We start from the raw sequence: 19,049 nt of genomic DNA on the forward strand, positions 1-19,049 counted from the left end.
AGATCTATAAGCGTAACATACTACTCACCCGCCTCCCTCCCACGGCACACCAGGCAACGTCTCGCGGCACACTAGTGTGCCGCGGAACACCGGTTGGGAAACACTGGTTTATAGCATGAGAATTGTGGGTTCTAGCCCCATGTTGGGCAAAAGATTTCTGCATTGCATGGAGTTTGATTTGATGACCCTCATGGTCCCCTTCAACTCTACAATTCTACAATTCTGTGATTCTATGGTATTTGTCTTTACCGTTCCACTATTTTATAATTATATGCTCTGTTCATGTGGGTTGTTTTTTTTTTGGTTTTTTTTTAACCTAGTAGTTTCAATATTTAATTGTTTGCTGGAAACCCTCCGGAGCCAAAGAGTGGGATGGCGGCAGTAAACAAACAAACAACCACAAAGGAAAGATTATCCACAGTGGTCTGAAAGGCACACTGTGTTCCCTGTTCAAAAACGCACATCTTTTTCCAAGTAGTAGAATGGAAATCTGAATTATTGTTGTGGCTCACACGTGTTATTGTTGTCTGCCATTTGCTTATAATTGACCATTAAGCCTCAAATCTGCTTTCTATTTGCAATATTTCAATGCAACGGGAAGTGGGTAGTGTTTTGGAACAGTAGCTAAAGGCCACAGAGAATTGTTAGTTATTTAAAAGCATTTATTTTCTTTTAAAAAAAATACTTACAAAGTTAGCAAAAAGAAAGAGAAGGGGGAAGAAGTGTGTGTGTGTGTGTGTGTGTGTGTGTGTGAAAGAGAGAGAGAGAGAGAGAGAGAGAGAGAGAGAATTAATTTACAAATAGTACTAATAATAACTGTTTAAGAAATGGTGCCTGAGTTTTCATTCTCCATCACTCCCGTTCCCCTTTCCCCTTGTGTTATCGTGTTTCTTTGGTAATTCAATTTTTATTAAAGTTTTCCATAATACAATAAAATAGCGGTTACAAAAATTCAAACAAAATAAGTGCAATATGGAGTCCTCTCTTCAAAGTAATTCTCAGTTTGCTCCTCCCAGCTCTCACCTGGTATTTTTCCTTCCTCCTCCCAGCCTCTTACCCTGGGAGACCAGTGTGTGGTGTTTCTTCTGATTGTAAGCCTGTGGGCAGGGACAATCCTGCTTTAATTGGATGTATGTAAGTCACTGCGGGAACCTTCCTGGCTTAAGAGTTGAATACAAATGCATTAAACAAATAAGAAAGATCAAAACCCCACCATCAGTGGGCACAGAAGCCACCAATACTTGTAAGTAAAGGGAAAGGACCCCTGGACAGTTAAGTCCAGTCAAAGGTGACTATGGGGTTGCAGCGCTCATCTCACTTTCAGGGAGCCGGCGTTTGTCCACAGACACCTTTACGGGTCATGTGGTCAGCAGGACTAAACTGCTTCTGGCACAATGGAACACTGTGATGGAAACCAGAGCACACGGAAATGCTGTTTACCTTCCCGCCACAGTGGTATCTATTTATCTACTTGCTTGCTTTCGAACTGCTAGGTTGGCAAGAGCTGGGACAGAGCAACAGGAGCTCACCCTGTCGCATGGATTCGAACCACCGACCTTCTGATCAGCAAGCCCAAGAGGCTCAGTGATTTAAACCACAGGGCCACCCACTCCCTACCAATACATATACCTTAAGTCAAACATATAAGTCAACATACAGCCTCCAGGTGTCCAAACAGATATCCACATGAAACTGACGTTCAAATGCAGCCAGGCCAGTGAGGTTCTCAGACCATTGCATAACAGACAACAGGGCATTTATCCTCCCAGATCATAACTGATGGTGCCCCTCTTTGCAAGAATCTCTTTGTTTGTACATTCGTTGCTCTATTGTAGGACATGTATTCAATCAACTTTAGAATATCTCAGATTCTTTCAAACCATTCTGAGACTGGGGCTGGTGGTGGTGGCTCCCTCTCCCCCCCCAATGATTTAGCCATTTTTATTTTGCAGGAGATAGTTCAACGTTACCGCCAAATCCTCCTTGAGTAAGCCGTCTGTAAAGGGAATTGGGGTTGCTCGTGCGTAAGTGGCCGCTGCTCTAGGCAACATTGTCTGGCTAAACCTTTCCCTGGCTGGACAGCCCTTTCTCCGTGGCTGTGTCAGTCACTGGCAGAATCCGTCAGTGGGCGTTTCCTGACCTTCTTCCAGCATAAAAGCTCCTTGACACCAAGTCTCCGCCTAGCCTCCCTGCGCGGAAGTTTCCTGCGCAGAGTGGGCGTGGCCAGAGGAGGTCCTGGGCTCTCCCCGCTGGTCTCTGTGGAAGAGTCTTGGAGCCATCTCTCTGAAGTCCTTCCCTGCTCCCCTTTCTTCCTGGTGTCACGCTGATTTCCTTCCTCAGAGGAAGTGTTCCCTCTCTCCCTACTGGGTCCTTCTCCTGCATCGCTAGGGAGCCTTACCTCCACTCTTGGCTCCGATGGCAGTTCCCTGACAGCGTCTTTCAAATGGTTCAATATTTTGGGTTTGTTCAGCAACAGCTATCCAATACTTTTTTTAAGAAGATTCATTCCGTCGATGCCCTTGTTCTCCTTCCATTTCAGCACGCCTACCTGACAACCGTCAAAACCATCTACACTGTGGGCTACAGCATCTCCACCACCTCCCTTGCTATGGCCATCATGGTCCTCATCGCATTCAGGTATGTTCATGGAAACCTGACAGATAGCATGCTGTACCGAGGGAGGGGTGAATCACGAGAGGTATATGACTTTAGGAGAATCCCTTCCTAAAAAGGGATTTCATTTCTGCCTGAACATTGAGCTATCTTTTATTACATCAGCTAGACTGGTGACAGCGAGTGGCTGTCAGAACCATGTAACACTTAAAGGATCTACATTGGCTCTCAGTATGTTTCCGAGCAAAGTGTTGATGCTGACCTTTAAAACCCTGAATGGTCTCTGTCCCAGTATACCTGAAGGAGCATCCCCACCCCCTTGTCCAGCCCGGACACTGAGGTCCAGCTCGAAGGGCCTTCTGGTGGTTCCCTCACTGCAAGAAGTGAGGCTACAGGGAACCAGGCAGAGGGCCTTCTCGGTAGTGGTGCCTGCCCTGTAGAACGCCCTCCCATCAGATGTCAAGGAGCTACACACCTTTTAGAAGACATCTGAAGGCAGCCCTGTATCAGGAAGGTTTTAAAGTTTGGTGTTTTTATATGCCTTGGAAGCTGCCCATAATGTCTGGGGCAACCCTGCCAAATGTGCAAGGTGCAAATAATAAAATGATGACAATGATGATGATTACTGTTACTACTACTTAAGTTTACTAGGTAGACAAGCATAGGATTGACACTGACCGTCTCTTAGCTTCTGCTCTCAGCCTCTTATTGCTCCATGTTCTGCTCCTGCAGGAGGCTCCGTTGCCCCAGAAACTACATCCATGTCCATCTCTTTTTCACCTTCATCCTGAAGACCATTGCCGTCTTCGTCAAGGATGAGGTTCTTTTCAAAACAGAAGATGTTGACTATTGTAGCTTTTCCACGGTAAGCTGTAAAAAAAGTGTGACTTGCTTGTATTTCTGGTTTTCATTTGTGTGTGTCATGGCCACAAGGGTACCAGGGCTGCTTTCTTCTGCTTGCTCCTTCTCCTAAAGCACAAACTATAGGCTGGAAACCTTCTGAAGAGCCTAAAGGGGGGGGACCACACCAATTGCCTGGTTCTAGCAGAACAAAGCTTCACGTGATCCAGCATTCAGCTGGAGACAGGGTCTGTCACAGAGTGAGCCGGCAGTAAATCACACCATTCAAAGTTGGAGTTAACTTTTTATTAACAAGAGTACAATCTTCACAGCCTTGGCTGGGTGTCAGGCCTTAGGAGCACAGCAACTCAATTTCATGAATCGGTTGCCGAGTCTGAATGTCCCCGACTCTCCACCACTTCTCTGGGTCAAACAAGTCCCTGAGAGGGATGGGAGAAAAACAGCAGCTCAGCACTCATTCAATGCCGAATCTATCAAATCGGCATTTTGCAAAACATTTTGTTTTTAGCTGTTTTCGTTTTTTAATCTGTAAACCAACATGAGTCCCTGTCAGGGAAAAAGTTGGAGTATAAATTTAATAATAACGATAATGATGATAAAATGCAAACCGAAACACAGCTAGTTTTCAAAATTCGCACTTATCTGAATTTTATGATATAGTTCTCCAAACATAAGAACATAAAAGCCTGCATGATTAGGCCAGTGGTCCATCTAGTCCAGCATTCTGTGTTCACCAGATGCCTGTGGAAACCCACAAACAGCCATCACCTCTTTTGGTTTCCAGCAAATTTGGAAGCTTTCTTGCCTCCAACTGCAAACAAGGTTTACAAAAATGCACATATCAGGGGAAGCAAGGCTTTTTTTCAGCTGGAACTCACCAGAACTCTGTTCCAGCACCTCTCAGGTTGGGCACCATTGCCATTCTAAGAGAACAAGGGAGGCGTTCATGGTGAGTTCTGGCACTTCTTTATCTAGAAAAATAGCACTGGGAGGAAGCAAACATAAAAAAGGAACTTATTCGTAAAAATAACATACAAAATGCATTATATTAGGGGAAACTGCTTGTGAAAATGTATACATTGGTGAAAGAAAATTGCACTCTTCTTCATCGTCTTTTTTGACGATTCCTTGTAGCCGAGTAAGATTGTCTTCCATGAATATGGTCTTAACAATGAGTCCGTAAGTGACTGTGGAGGCCAATTCTGGATCCACACGTCCTTCCACAGTGGGGACATAGGTTTCCAGGCGGACGTTGATCATGGTGAGGGTTTGCCAAGCATGCCTTCCTCTTAGCACGTTTCGTCCTCTGGTTTCACCTCAGATCGTCCTGAGTTCAAGTGTCTTCAAAGCGTGTGACACCTTCAGTAAAGGCTGTTCTCCATCTGGAGCGCTCGCAGGCCAGTGTTTCCCAGTTGTCAGTGTTTATGCTACATTTTTAAAGATTTGCCTTGAGACAGTCTTTAAACCTCTTTTGTTGACCACCAGCATTACGCTTTCCATTTTTAAAGTCCAGAATAGAGTAGTTGCTTTGGAAGATGATCATCAGGCATCCGCACAACATGACCAGTCCAATGAAGTTGATGTTGAAGAATCATTGCTTCAACACTGGTGATCTTTGCTTCTTCCAGTACACTGGCATTAGTCCACCTGTCTTCCCAAGTGATGTGTATTATTATTTTTTTGAGACACCGTTGATGGAATCTTTCGAGGAGTTGGAGATGGTGTTTATACGTGGTCCATGTTTCACAAGCATACAGTAAGGTTAGGCTGACGAATCTTTTAAAAATAAAATTCACAAATTGCTGCAAAATGTGGAGAATTTGAAATATGCCCCAAATCTACAAATCCTACACCTGGATGCTGTTAGAATTGGGCTGAGGAACCTGTGTCCAAATGTTGTACTCCAACTGCCATCAGCCCCAACAAGAACAGACAATGGCCATGGATTATGGGAGCTGTAGTCCACAACACCTGAAGGTTTTCCCCCTTTGCTTTCAGATTCGAATGAATGTTTCTACCCTCTCCATAACTTCCTTCTGAAGCTCCCCTGAAACTCAGGGGTAGTTTGTCCAATATGGGAGCCTATAGTTTGTGCAGTCATGGCACCTATAGAAGGGTTCTGGGTTTGTTTGGTTCTTGTTCATATTATGTCTTTTGTGTTTCTGTATTATATTTCTATTCTGTGAACTGCCATGAGAACTCTGATGAAGGGCAGTATGCAACTTGAAGAAATAATAGTAAGAATAATAACAGATGCACACACACACACACACACACACACCTACACACACACAAAAAAAAACACACCAAAGCAATGCCATACAAATGATGGTGTTCATTGAAGTTTCACTTTCTGTGTTCTTTAGACTGAATGCAAGATCTCGGTGGTTTTCTGTCAATATTTCACAATGGCTAACTTCATGTGGCTGCTGGTGGAAGCTCTCTACCTCAACTGCCTGCTGCTGTCCTCCTTTCCCCATGGAAGAAAATATTACTGGTGGCTCATGCTGTTTGGCTGGGGTAAGTGAGGAGTACTTGCAGCAGTGGTGGACCTCAGGCTGGCAAGCCAAATGCTGCTCTCCAAGCCACCCCAAGTCAGGCCCCTAGATGTTTATCCAGGCCACTCCCCTCACTAACTCTGCTTCGCCCCCAAGTGCTTTTGCCTGGCTGGAATTTGCCCTTGAACTCTGATCCTGTGCACGCTGCACATTACCTCAATAAATCCCTGGAACACTGTAGCAGCCAACAGCAGTCCTACAGTAAAGTCTCAGATCTGGGTCCATAACCTTGACGTCAGAATCGGGGGTCAAAAAGGCCAGTTGGCTCAGCCCCAGCTGGAGCGTCTCCCCTCAGCCTTGCCGCTGCGGAGATCCATCGACCTCTGCTCCGACATGCATCAGCGACTCAAGCTTGCAGACTTGAGCACACGTTACTCAGCAGTGTAAACTGTGCAACAGAAGAGGCTTGAGGCTGTAGACACATACTAAACTACACATTTATTATACATAAATCAGGGCAAAGGAAACATGGCATCTCTCCTTGCCATCTTCTCCGAGAGAGACAGAAAACAAAAGCAATATAGAGCGGAAGTTCCGCTCACGCCAGCAATCTGTGCTGGAATGTAAACAGACATGTGACATGTAACAATCCCATGTCTGCAGCAAAGGGTGGGATGGAATCCCAACACCGGGCACCCGAGTGGCTATTCCATGCCTGCGAGGGCACCCTCAGCGCCACACTCTCCCTCGGGAGCATGACACGTCCCCTCGGGATCGCACCCACCCTGGGCAGCACGCTGTCTGGATGCTGCTGGACTACAACTCCCATCAGCCCCCAACAAGCATGGCCAGGGATGATGGGAGTTGTGGTACAGCAACATTTGGAGAGCCAAAGGTTCATCACACCTGCTCTAGAGACACAGATCAAGGATCTGTCCCCTTAACAAGTAGATGGTCAGTTTTGGAAAATGATGTGGGTTGATTGCATCCGTAAAAATCACCATGTCCTCTGTTTTCGATCCTACAGGTGTTCCAACGTTTTTTACCATACTGTGGATATTAGTCAAGGTGCATTTCGAAGACATTTCGTGAGTCATGTCCTATTTTCAGATTCATAAAAATGAGTGGTGGTGGGTGGGGGAGGGCACAGGAGACAAGAAAGTAATCCAGGCTTCCAGAAATACTGGCCCACCAAGTTATGGATCTATGAGCCATGCATGGTGACACACCCTGGAGGTGCTCATCTCCTTTTGGGTGGTTAGCCTATGGTTACCCGATTTTTTTCAATGAATCCGGGGACACTTGTGTTATTCTTTTTGAAGCTGAGTAGCAACAGGGAGTCAGAAGTGGGGATGGAGAGGCAAAAGACCCTGGGCCTAGGCATGCATGCATATTGTATAAAGGTGCAAAGCCCTTCTTTCACACCCTGTCAAACATAAATGCGCAGACCTTTTTTTAAAACTGGGCAATGGCGTGCTGCACGCCCATGACTCCTGAGCCTTCCCTGATCTCCTGCCCCCTTCCCCTTTGTTTTGACAGATCAGGGGAGGCTCAGGAGTCGCGGGTGGGAAGCCGTTGCCTAGGAGGGGCACAATGCATGCAGTTTCTCTTCCAGGCAAGGTGCATGCAGTTTCTCTGCCAGGCAAGGTGCCTTCTTTTGCACCCTATGAAACATAAATGTGCAGAGTTTTTTTTAAAAAACTGGGCAATGGCCACCGGTCCATGACTCCCAAGCCTCCCCAATCAGTCAAAACAAAGGGGGAAGGGAGCAGGAGATCTGTACCGCCGGACATCCCTGGTTCCCCTTTGGCAGTGGCAGTGAGCAGCCCCTGAAGCCAGCCAGAGCCAACTGCACTACCAGGCTGGCTCCGGGCCACTGAGACTGCCCATGCCACATTTCCCAGGGACAGATTTGCAAATCTGGGGACATTCCGGGGACAGAATTTGTCCAGGGACAGATTTGCAAATCTGGAGACTGTCTCCGGGAACCGGGGATGTCTGATAACCTGCTATTGCAAACGTGGCAAGTGGTGGCTGTTGGCCTATTTGGATTGTAATATGTGTGTATCACAAGTTTTGAAGGCTTAAAGTGGTCAAATTAGTGTTGGGCTGATGCTTAACACACAAAAATCCAAAAAAATTGCCTGGAAGATCATTATTGCTCAGGTAAAAGCCAAACAGGAAGGCCCTTATAGCATTTCTCATCTCAGACCTTCCAAGTGTCCCTGTTTTCCAGGGACATCCCTGATTTGGGCAAAACAGTGTGTAAAAATAGACAATAAAATGCTGGCAAATTTGGGGGGAGTACATTTTAAACAAAAGAGATTGTAAAGTGATGCCAAAATGAGACAAAGCAAATTTAAGACTGCCTTGTTTAGAGGGTACCGCAGGTCGGCTGTGTTGACTGTTGCCAGCATCTGTCACCTGAGGCAGTTGTCTCTGTAAAATAGTAGGGCTCTGTAAAATAGTCTGTTAAGAATGGGCCACCCTCCACTCCACCAATACCAATGGAGAGGGAGACACAAGAGGAAGGATGAATAATTCAGTCATACAATATTCAGAAAAGATCACACATTCATTTGCATTAACCATAGCATGTTCTTTCCAGTTGCTGGGATGCAAACCAAGGTTCTCCTTACTGGTGGCTAATCAAAGGACCCATAATCTTTTCTGTCGGGGTATGTATCCTATTTGCCTTTTTGTACATTTGAATGGTGGGATGTTCTGGCTTTCATAACACTATCTCTCTCTCTCTCTCTCTCTCTCTCTCTCTCTCTCTCTCTCTGTGTGTGTGTGTGTGTGTGTGTGTTAAGGAGAGAGAGCGAGACAGAGAAGTTCAAAGACTGCTAACACTTCATCCCAGTCTCTGTTGATCAAGGCCTTTTTAAATCTTGCCTACTGCTTAGTTTTATCCGGTGGTTCTAGTGGTTATTTGGCTGTTGTTGTTGTTAATGTCGTGGTTTATTGCAGAGTAAGCCAAACCTTCTCGGAAGAGGGTTTCCTGAGAATTTTCTTTGTTTTTAACTCCCATAGAAAAAGAGAGTGCTTGTATTGGGTAGGAACTTTTGTATATCTTTGGGCAAGTATCAATATAGTCATACCTCAGGATGAATATGCTTCAGGTTGAGCAACCTAGAAGTAGCGGAACACGTTACTTCTGGGTTTTGCCGCTCGCGCATGCGCAGATGCTCAAAATGATGTCACGCGCATGCGTGGAAGTGGCGAAACTCAACCTGCACAGCCGCAGATGCGCAGTCGCATCTTACATTCCTTTCAGGATGCGAACGGGGCTCTGGAACGGATCCTGTTCGCATCCAGAGGTACCACTGTAACGATATCTGAAAAGAAAAGAAAGAAAACGAGTGTGTTTTCCAGAATATGATTTGAATATTCTCCCCCATTCCCGCAAAGCAGACCCTCAGCGCTCAAGATCATTTCTCCATCCAGAACATTTTGGGGGATATATTTTAAATCTGGTGAAGGGCGGCCAATCAATTCATCCATCAATAAAAAAATATATTGTCTTAACATTAACCGTGCTGTCTTCTTCCCTCTTCCCCTCTCTCCTCCCTACATCTGGCACAGGTCAACTTCATTCTTTTTATCAACATCATCAGAATCCTGCTGAAAAAACTGGACCCGGGACAAATCAGTTTCAACAACTCATCTCAGTACAGGTGAATTGAGTGGAACCAGCCAGCATGAAGAAGGGCTGGCAGGCGGTATACTGTGAACATATTTTTGAGCAGAGGGCTTAGAGAAAGATCTGAGGTTCGCATGAATTTGCAATAGGGTGAAGGTAGTGGAATGTTTCTTTTTCATTCCTTAATTCTAGAACATCTGGGATGGGGGTGTGGCACGGTGGGAATGATTGTTTATGTACTGTTTTATTTATTTCAGGCATTAAAAAAACACACACCCTACTCTTTGGCTAAAAAGGCTCCTAGAATGCCTTGTACATTTCAGTAATGAGGCAGTGTCTGCTCCCAGGCTTGCGATCTAAGAGGCGCAGCACAAAAGGAAAAAAGGGAGGAAGAGGGAGGAGGAAAAACAAGCAAGCCAAGGCACTTAGTGCTTAGTTATAAAACTGGAGCATAAACAGTTTGAGGAGAGGAGAAGCCAAATGTTTCTAGTCTCTCGGCCAGTAGTGTGGTCCTTCTCCAGACCTCTCCCTCTGCCTGAGTGGTAGAAAGCTTGGGATGGAAGGGAGTTCCTTTAGCAAATGTACAGGATTCATGGCCACAGAGTATGAGGGAATGGGGCACTGGTCCACCAAACTCAGCCAGTCCTCACTGTGGAGATCACACAGGGCCCCCGGACGTTTCACCGTCTATTGATCCCTGTGCCACCACTTTATTTCTCGCTGTCACCACCCAGGCCCTACCTGGTACAATACTGAGTCCAGTCAGGGTTAAATTGGAACATAAACTTCTGTTTATTTATTGCAGTTTAACAAGCGTGTGGTTTCATAAACGGCATCGGTTAATTACAATCATGGGGTGCCTATCCAGACCTATAACTTCCGCTACCTGCTCTCACTCACTAAACCACCTCTCAGATATTTACTTGTCTTCCTAGCCCCTAACTGTTCCTGACTCAGCTTATTTCGCTACACTAACTCAACCTACCCACAGACTCTATCCCAATTCACTCCCACTCCAACCAACCACCCAACTCCCAATGAACTCTCCCCTTCGCCCCTCCCAGAGCCGGTTTTATAGTCCCTCTGACTCCACCCCCTGGGTCCTGATTGGGTAACCTGTTTAACTATTTCACCTCCAGCACTCTCATATGTTAACATCACACCCACCTGCCTCTTTACTTACAACCAGCGCAGGAAGTGCCAAGGGCTGCACCTCCTTGTTAGCTGTTATGTGCTGAGTTCAATAGGATCCAAAAGGCAGCAGTCTGATTGGTCCTAGAACAATAGGATTCAGAATGCAGCAGTCTGATTGGTCCACAGGAGCCACCCAATCCAGCTCCAGGTGGAAGTGAATCCACAACCTGATTGGCCTACAGGAGAATCCCGGAATTAGCCAATCACGTGGGGCCCATTGGGTAAATAATGTATATAAAGCAGACATTCTGGGGGAACTTCCATTCCTCATCACCACTATGAGCTGAATAAAGAGCATAAAATCCACTTTCGACTCCGAGTATATTTCATTAGCGCTGCCTCCCATCAACAGATAGGCAGTGAGGACAAAGCTAGGATCATTTTGCTCTCTTTTCCATTGGCTCAAATTCCACCATTTGGCGGCTCTGCTCATTTCCTGCCTTGCCAGTTCCAACGGCCCTGAACGTCACTTTAGATCAATTGAGATGCTGGGAGCGCCATCTTGTGCCCGTTTTCTGTAAGCCAAGGAGTCATGACCGTGTTTTCTTCCCAATTTCTCCTCCCAAACCCAGGCGCCTCTGTAAGTCGACTCTGCTCCTCATCCCTCTGTTTGGGACACATTACATCATCTTCAATTTTCTTCCCGATTACGCCAACGTGGGGGTCCGGCTCTCCCTGGAGCTCTGCATTGGATCATTCCAGGTGTAGTATGGACTTAAGGGATTTTACTAGTATGCTTTGCCACTCTTGAGTTGTTTTTATTATTATTTATTTATTTATTCATTTTCCAGTCAGTACAAACACCAAACTAAAAAGACACGTGCAAGAAAAAACCATAATAACAATAATAACACAAATTGACAGTGCAAATTTAGATACAGTAATACCCCTATGCCTTGTTGTTGTTGTTGTTGTTGTTGAGTCGTTTAGTCTTATCCGACTCTTCATGACCCCATGGATCTGAGAACGCCAGGCACTCCTGTCCTCCACTGCCTCCCACAGTTTGGTCAAACTCATGCTGGTAGCTTCGAGGACACTGTCCAACCATCTTGTCCTCTGTCGTCCCCTTCTCCTTGTGCCCTCCATCTTTCCCAACCTCAGGGTCTTTTCCAGGGAGTCTTCTCTTCTCATGAGGTGGCCAAAATATTGGAGTCTCAGCTTCAGGATCTGTCCTTCCAGTGAGCACTCAGGGCTGATTTCCTTCAGAATGGAGAGGTTTGACCTTCTTGCAGTCCATGGGACTCTCAAGAGTCTCCTCCAGCACCATAATTCAAAAGCATCAATTCTTCTGTGATCAGCCTTCTTTATGGTCCAGCTCTCACTTCTATACATCACTACTGGGAAAACCATAGCTTGAACTATACAGACCTTTGTTGTCAAGGTGATGTCTCTATGCCTACTCCTTGTTTATCACCATTCTCTCCCCCCCCCTCTATTTCCCACTGTTATCTGCCTTGTCACTTAGATATTTGTTCCGAATGTCTTTGTATTTATCCATTCTTATTTTGCGTCAACAAGCAATTCTTTCGTATGTAGCTAATCTGTCCATATTATCAATCCATATGCTCAGTGGAATCTTTTTGTGACTTCCAGTTCATCAAAACAAGTTGTTGTTGTTTTTGCTTCTAATATACAACCACCTTTTTTGGCCCCTCAAGAACTTCCAAGTTTCTGGAATATAATTTAGAATTAAATTCAGTTCCCCTAAATAAATATCCTCACCTTGCTCCAGAATGGTCTGATCATTGAGTGGTTAATCAACATATCTATTAAGTTCGCGTTTTTACTCCCACATCTCCAGCAATTATCTGCACTTGTTATTTTCTTCTGATATAATCTTGCTGGAGTCCAGTGGACTCTAAATACTATTTTCTGTTGAATAAGTCTAAGCCTTAAATCCATAGAAGCTTTTTCTACTGATTTTATACTTGTCTCCCATATAGCATTTGTTATCTGTACTCCTAGCTCTTTACTCCATCTTTGTCTTTCATATTCTAAATCATATTTCTTCCTGTTAAGTAAAGTTTTATATAGTGCAAGTGTAGGATTTTTTGTTGCAGAGATTAAATCTTGTAACATCATGGGTGTCAGAGCTGCCCCTCGGTCCCAGCTCACAGAGGACCAACGCCAGGCTGTGTTTATGTACAAAGGTCTTTATTGAAGTTCAGTTTCCATTTCAAAGCCGCAGCGCGCAGCTCTACGTCCTAAACCCTAGACCGGCGAAGTCCTGTCTGAGTCTCCTCCCCTCTGACACCAGTTTAATATCCTAGCTCTGCTCCACCTTTTCCGCTGCTCTCTCCTTCTCTGGGTCCTTCTGCCCGTTGCTGCATTCCCCTTTCTAGACTCCTCTGACGCTGAGTCGCTTAGCTCCTCCCCCTGCCTCCGGCGCGCTTTGGGACCCGGCTCCCAGTCCTCATCCTCTGCGGTCCCGCGCTCCTGTACATTTGAACTTGCTTCTCGCGCCAATCCAGTGACCTTCCTCCTAACCGTTACACTACTCCTGTCACTGCTTCCCTCTTCCGGAATACTGGCCGGATCTGACCTCCCCTCCGTTGTCCGACTCTCCGATGGAGGCGTGGTCAGCCCTGCCTCGTCTTCTCTCCCTGGTGGGGAATCCACTGGCCCTGATACTTGGGACTTTTCCCCCTCACTATGCTCTGGTGGGGAAGCTGGTCCTGATTTCCAACTGCTGCTCTGGGAGTCCCTGCTCCCCCCTTGCTCCTGGGGCGTTCCCCTTGGGAACCCTCTACCCCTGGCCACTGGCGCCCCCTTCTGCGAATCTTCCAATTCACTGGAGAGACTCATGGAATCCCTTGGGCCACTGTCATATTCTCCTACGCTCCCCTCGGATTCTTCCCCTTCGCTTTCCATCTCCTCTCTTCCCTGTGCTTCTCCTCCTGAGCCTCTGACAATGGGTGTTTCCGATGCTGCTATAGCATCAGGGCCTGCTCATCTTAGATTTAGGAGGCTCATCTTGGTTTATAATCACAAGTTAGCTCACTGCTGCTGCTCTCAGACTGAATTGCTCACACAATTCAGGGTATCATCTAAATCAGGGTTGAGGTACCTTTGTTTCTTCGACTGCCATCAGCCCCAGCCAAATTTTCTGGTAGAAGAAGAAGAAGAGTTTGGATTTGATATCCTGCTTTATCACTACCTGAAGGAATCTCAAAGCGGCTAACATTCTCCTTTCCCTTCCTCCCCCACAACAAACACTCTGTGAGGTGAGTGGGGCTGAGAAGTGTGACTGGCCCAAGGTCACCCAGCAGCTGCATGTGGAGGAGCGGGGAAGTGAACCCAGTTCACCAGATTACGAGTCTACCACTCTTAACCACTACACCACACTGGCTCTCAATGATACCTCATGTTATATTTCCTTCATGTTACGTTTTTTTCAGATTGTGTCCCAGGGTGACCTGGAAGTACTGGAAAGGGTTACTTCCGGGTTTCGCCACTTGCGCATGCGCACAAGCGCCAAAGCGTGCCGCACACCTGTGCAGATACAGCGCTTCAGGTTGCACACTTTTCATGTTACGAACGGGCCTCCGGAACGAATCTTGTTCGCAACCAGAGGTACCACTGTATAGTCTAGCAGTGACAAGAGAAAAGTTCTGATCATGGATGAAGTTGCCTTCATAAGAGTTGGACCATTGCTGAGTAGCCTGCTTCAGCCTGGGGGGGGGGGGGTCACATTCCCTAGTGATTCAAACATCCAGGGATCACATACCTCTGTTGGTAAGTGTCCCTGGCCCAGCCGTCCAAAACTCAGGGTGATGAGCGAAAGGGGTGACTTCCTGCTTCCTTCTCAAAGCCTAGTAAGCTATTGCTTCAGGAAGGAGGTGTGAGGGCTCTGACAGGGACCTAGAGTCCTTCTTCTCGAAGCCTAGTTAGCACTATATAACACCGGTCCTGAAAGACCTTCATTGGCTCCCAGGATGTTTCTGAGCAAAATTCAAAGTGTTGGTGCTGACCTTTAAAGCCCTAAATGGCCTCTGCTCAGTATGCCCGAAGGAACATCTCCACTCCCATCGTTCTGCCCGGACACTGAGGTCCAGCACCGAGGGCCTTCTGGCAGTTCCCTCGCTGCGAGAAGCGAAGTTACAGGGAACCAGGCAGAGGGCTTTCTCAGTAGTGGCGCCCGCCCTGTGGAACGCTCTCCCATCAGATGTCAAGGAACTAGACAACTATCTGACTTGTCTGAAGGCAGCCCTGTATAGGGATGTTTTAATGTTTGTTGTTTTATTGTGTTTTTAATACAGTGGTACTTCGGGTTAAGAAATTAATTTGTTCTGGAGGTCTGTTCTTAACCTGAAACGGTTCTTAACCTGAGATACAGCTTTAGTTAATGGGGCCTCCCGCCGCCGCGCAATTTCTGTTTTCATCCTGAAGAAAAGTTCTTAACCCGAGGTACTATTTCTGGGTGAGCGGAGTCTGTAACCTGAAGCGTCTGTAACCTGAAGCGACTGTAACTCGAGGTACCACTGTATTCTGTTGGGAGCCACTCAGAGTGGCTGGGGAAACCCAGCCAGGTGGGGGAGGGGTATAAAGAATAAATTAATATTATTATTACTACTATTGCTACTACTTGCCCAGCTTTGGGAAGGAGACGGGAGGACTCAAGGACCCTGCCAGATCGTCACAGCTCCTTTTCCAAGCTCAGCACCTCGCCTCCCTGACTTTTGGAAGGCGATATGAGCGCTGGGAGCTGCTGGGGGGGAGCCTCAAATTTGGTCCTCACCAAGGACACCATATTACTTAGGTCCTTTCCTGTCAGGGGCATATTACATCTTAAGGGAGGGGGACGAGAGGAGGGTGTGGGAGAGGGACTATGGTGTGGTTTTGGGGCAGAGGCATGGCCAATGGAGAATCCCAGGGACCAGGTAGAGAGGTCTAGAGGAATCCAATTGGCCCGCAAAGCTGAGTTTCTCCAGCTGCCGGTTTAGTAATTTGATTTCTGTGTTTTTTCCTCCTTGTTATTCAGGGCTTCATTGTTGCTGTTCTGTACTGCTTCCTAAATCAAGAGGTAAGAAGAGCTGGGGCTGTGGACGTTGTAATATTTTGCCTTGGCTGCGTTTTCAGGGAAGTAAAGGCTTGCGATTCCCATGACCACAGCAGAAAACAAAATTGAGCGATTTAAAATCCGGCCAGGAAATCCTAAGTGCAACAAGACACAGAAGCAGAGAGTATAAACCAGGCTTCCTCAAACTCAGCCCTCCAGATGTTTTTGGCCTACAACTCCCATGATCCCTAGCTAGCAGGACCAGTGGGCAGGGATGGTGGGAATTGTAGTCTCAAAACATCTCTAGGGCTGAGGTTGAGGAAGCCTAGTATAAACCCTTCCCTGTTTTCATCTTTGTGAGGATGTGGCCCTCTCGTGGTTACACAAATTATTGCTTCCCCCAGCCTCCAACATCAGCATGGCCATAGAATGATGGAATTGTAGAGTTGAAAGGGACCCCTGGGGTCATCTAGTCCAACCCCCTGCAATGCAGAAATCTCATCTAAAGCATCCCTGACAGATGGCCACCCAACCTCTGCTTAAAAACCTCCAAGGAAGGAGAGTCCACCACCTTCTGAAGGAGTCCCTTCCATTGTTGAATAGCTCTTTACTGTCAGAAAGTTCTTCCTAATGTTTAGTCGGAATCTCCTTCCTTGTAACTTGAAGCCATTGGTTTGGGTCCTGCCCTCCAGAGCAGGAGAAAACAAGCTTGCTCCATCTTCCAAGTGACGGCCCTTCCAACTCTGTGATTTTGTGATTCAATCAATCAATCAATCAATCAATCAATCAACCAATCAATCAAAATGACCTGATACCATGGAAGCTTCTGCTTATTTCCTTCCATATATTTATTTGCTGCTTAATATCACAACAGTCTCTAAGGTAAAGGTAAAGGGACTCCTGACCATTAGGTCCAGTCGTGACTGACTCTGGGGTTGCAGCGCTCATCTCGCTTTATTGGCCGAGGGAGCCGGCGTACAGCTTCCGGGCCATGTGGCCAGCATGACTAAGCCACTTCTGGCGAACCAGAGCAGTGCACGGAAACGCCGTTTACCTTCCCGCCAGAGCGGCACCTATTTATCTACTTGTACTTTGAGGTGCTTTCAAACTTCTAGGTTGGCAGGAGCAGGGACCGAGCAACGAGAGCTCACCCCATTGCGGGGATTCGAACCGCCGACCTTCTGATTGGCAAGTCCTAGGCTCTGTGGTTTAACTCACAGCACCACCTGCGTCCCTCAGTCTCTAAGGTAGATAGATGTTAAACAGTGAAACTAAGCAAATAATAATGATGCAACACTAGAAAAATGATAAAGTCCCCCCAAAGTGCCCACTATGTTTTCTGATGCCAACAGTTGACACCTCAACTTTTGCATTTGTTGGCACTGACAAATTTCAGTCAAAGTGTAAAATAGCTAAGAATAATCCAAAGGTTTTAGGTTTATTCCTTCTGTGCTTGACATATAACAAATGTCACCGACAGAGCTTTGCACTTTTACTCTGGCTGTGTCTGAGAACTGAAATGGCAGCTTTCTGGTAATGGCAGCTCTTTGATTTTCAAGGTACAGGCGGAAATTTGTCGGAAATGGCGTGGCAACAGCTATGGATTTATGCCGATTTGGAGGAAGAGGACAAGGTGGACCGTGCCATCGAGTTCTGGCATCAAGATGACAACCTCAGTGTGTTAGGGGTGACTGATAAGGCGAAAGGAAACGGGAAGGACCAGAAGAAAGGAATGTGGAGTTTGGGAAGATGTTGTCACCCAGATTCATCACTAAGCTGAGAGTTAGTTCTCCAAACCAAGCACCTCCATCGCTTAAAGATTGTGGCTTCAGCATAGAACATTATGACCTTCTCATTTCTCAGATTTTGGATCTCTTGCACCTGCCTCTGAAGTGGAAATGCTGGTTAAGAAATCTCCATTGTTCCTCCCCCCCCCCTCCTCAAATTGTGGTATACAGAGCGCTGCATCCTTCTTATTTCAGCTCCTTCGTTTTCCTTTGTGGAATAGACTATGGCTCAAGCCCCTGCTTTGCAAGCAAATTTCAACCATTGGCGAGATCAAGGAGCAGATTATTGACTTGGATTTGATTTAATATTTGTATTCTGCTTGAAAACACACAAACATCCCAAACATTGCAATTGCTATAATATCAAGCACAGGTAAAGGTACCCCTGACCGTTAGGTCCAGTCGCAGACGACTCTGGAGTTAAGTGTTCATCTCGCTCTATAGGCCGAGGGAGCCGGTGTTTGTCTGCAGACAGCTTCTGGGTCATGTGGCCAGCATGACTAAGTCACTTCTGGTGAACCAGAGCAGCGCACGGAAATGCCATTTACCTTCCTGCTAGAGTGGTACCTATTTATCTACATCACCAGATTCATCCAAACAATTAATACAATTCGATAAAGCTGTAGTAACTCATGGTGTTTTCAGGATACTTCCTAATCACAATATGGAAACTTACTCCAGACCAAAAAATAAAATAAAAATAGATTAGCTGTGCCCTATTGCAATGTGAAAGGGGTAGTGAAGATGGGCCTTTAGAGATGAACTACAACTCCCATCACCCCCAGCTATTGGCCCTGCTGTTTGTGGCTGATGGGAGTTGGAGTCCGCCGATTGGACACCATGTTGGCTATTCCCCAACCCTCAAATGTATGTCCTGGTTCTCCTTTATATAGGGGAAGAGGTTGCTCATCTTGTCACATGGTCACGCCAGTCCATTTGTGGGCTGGTAGAGTCACCGGGATGAGGGACATGGGACCCACTAGGCCAGCGTTTCACAAACTTGGGTCTGCAGTTGCTTTGGGACTACAATTCCCATCATCCCTGACCACTCGTCTTGTTCAGAGGCAAAGCAACCTGCTCCAGTACCCGGAGCAGCACTCGTCCCAGGGGGCGTGGCGCACCGCACATCCCAGTGGTGCATGGCAAGCGCTGCATGCCCAGGGGGTGTCGACGATCGGGGCTGGCATTTTGTCACCCCCCTTTTGGAATGGTACCTGGAGCGGACCACCCCCACCCCTCGAATGCCCCATGTCTTGCTAGCTAGGGATGATGGGAGTTGTAGTCCAAAAACATCTGGAGACCCAAGTTTAGGAAGCCAGTTGCTAGATGTTGAGGGACTACAAAACCCCTCGCCCCATGACCATTGGGAATGCTGCCTGGGGCTGATGGGAATTGGAGTTTGAGAACATCTGTCCTGTGGACATTTTGGTTCAGCCATTTTGGTTCAGCGTGGA

The 19,049-nt window shown here is 46.7% G+C and overlaps 1 protein-coding gene across 1 annotated transcript in view; it reads left to right on the plus strand.

Moving 5' to 3' along the window:
* GHRHR (growth hormone releasing hormone receptor) overlaps positions 1–17,911 on the plus strand; it is a 34,368-nt gene extending 16,457 nt beyond the window's left edge. Inside the window, exons 5-13 of the mRNA XM_081882607.1 lie at positions 2,540–2,637; positions 3,346–3,478; positions 5,841–5,994; positions 7,000–7,060; positions 8,581–8,650; positions 9,558–9,649; positions 11,382–11,511; positions 15,791–15,832; positions 17,368–17,911. Of these exons, the coding sequence (XP_081738733.1) occupies positions 2,540–2,637; positions 3,346–3,478; positions 5,841–5,994; positions 7,000–7,060; positions 8,581–8,650; positions 9,558–9,649; positions 11,382–11,511; positions 15,791–15,832; positions 17,368–17,493 (906 nt within the window). The 3' untranslated portion in view covers positions 17,494–17,911. The remainder of the gene's footprint in view (positions 1–2,539; positions 2,638–3,345; positions 3,479–5,840; positions 5,995–6,999; positions 7,061–8,580; positions 8,651–9,557; positions 9,650–11,381; positions 11,512–15,790; positions 15,833–17,367) is intronic.
* The last annotated feature ends 1,138 nt before the right edge of the window (positions 17,912–19,049 follow it).

Source organism: Podarcis melisellensis, assembly GCF_964234715.1.
Source record: "Podarcis melisellensis genome assembly, chromosome: 12".
Classification (NCBI taxonomy): domain Eukaryota; kingdom Metazoa; phylum Chordata; class Lepidosauria; order Squamata; family Lacertidae; genus Podarcis; species Podarcis melisellensis.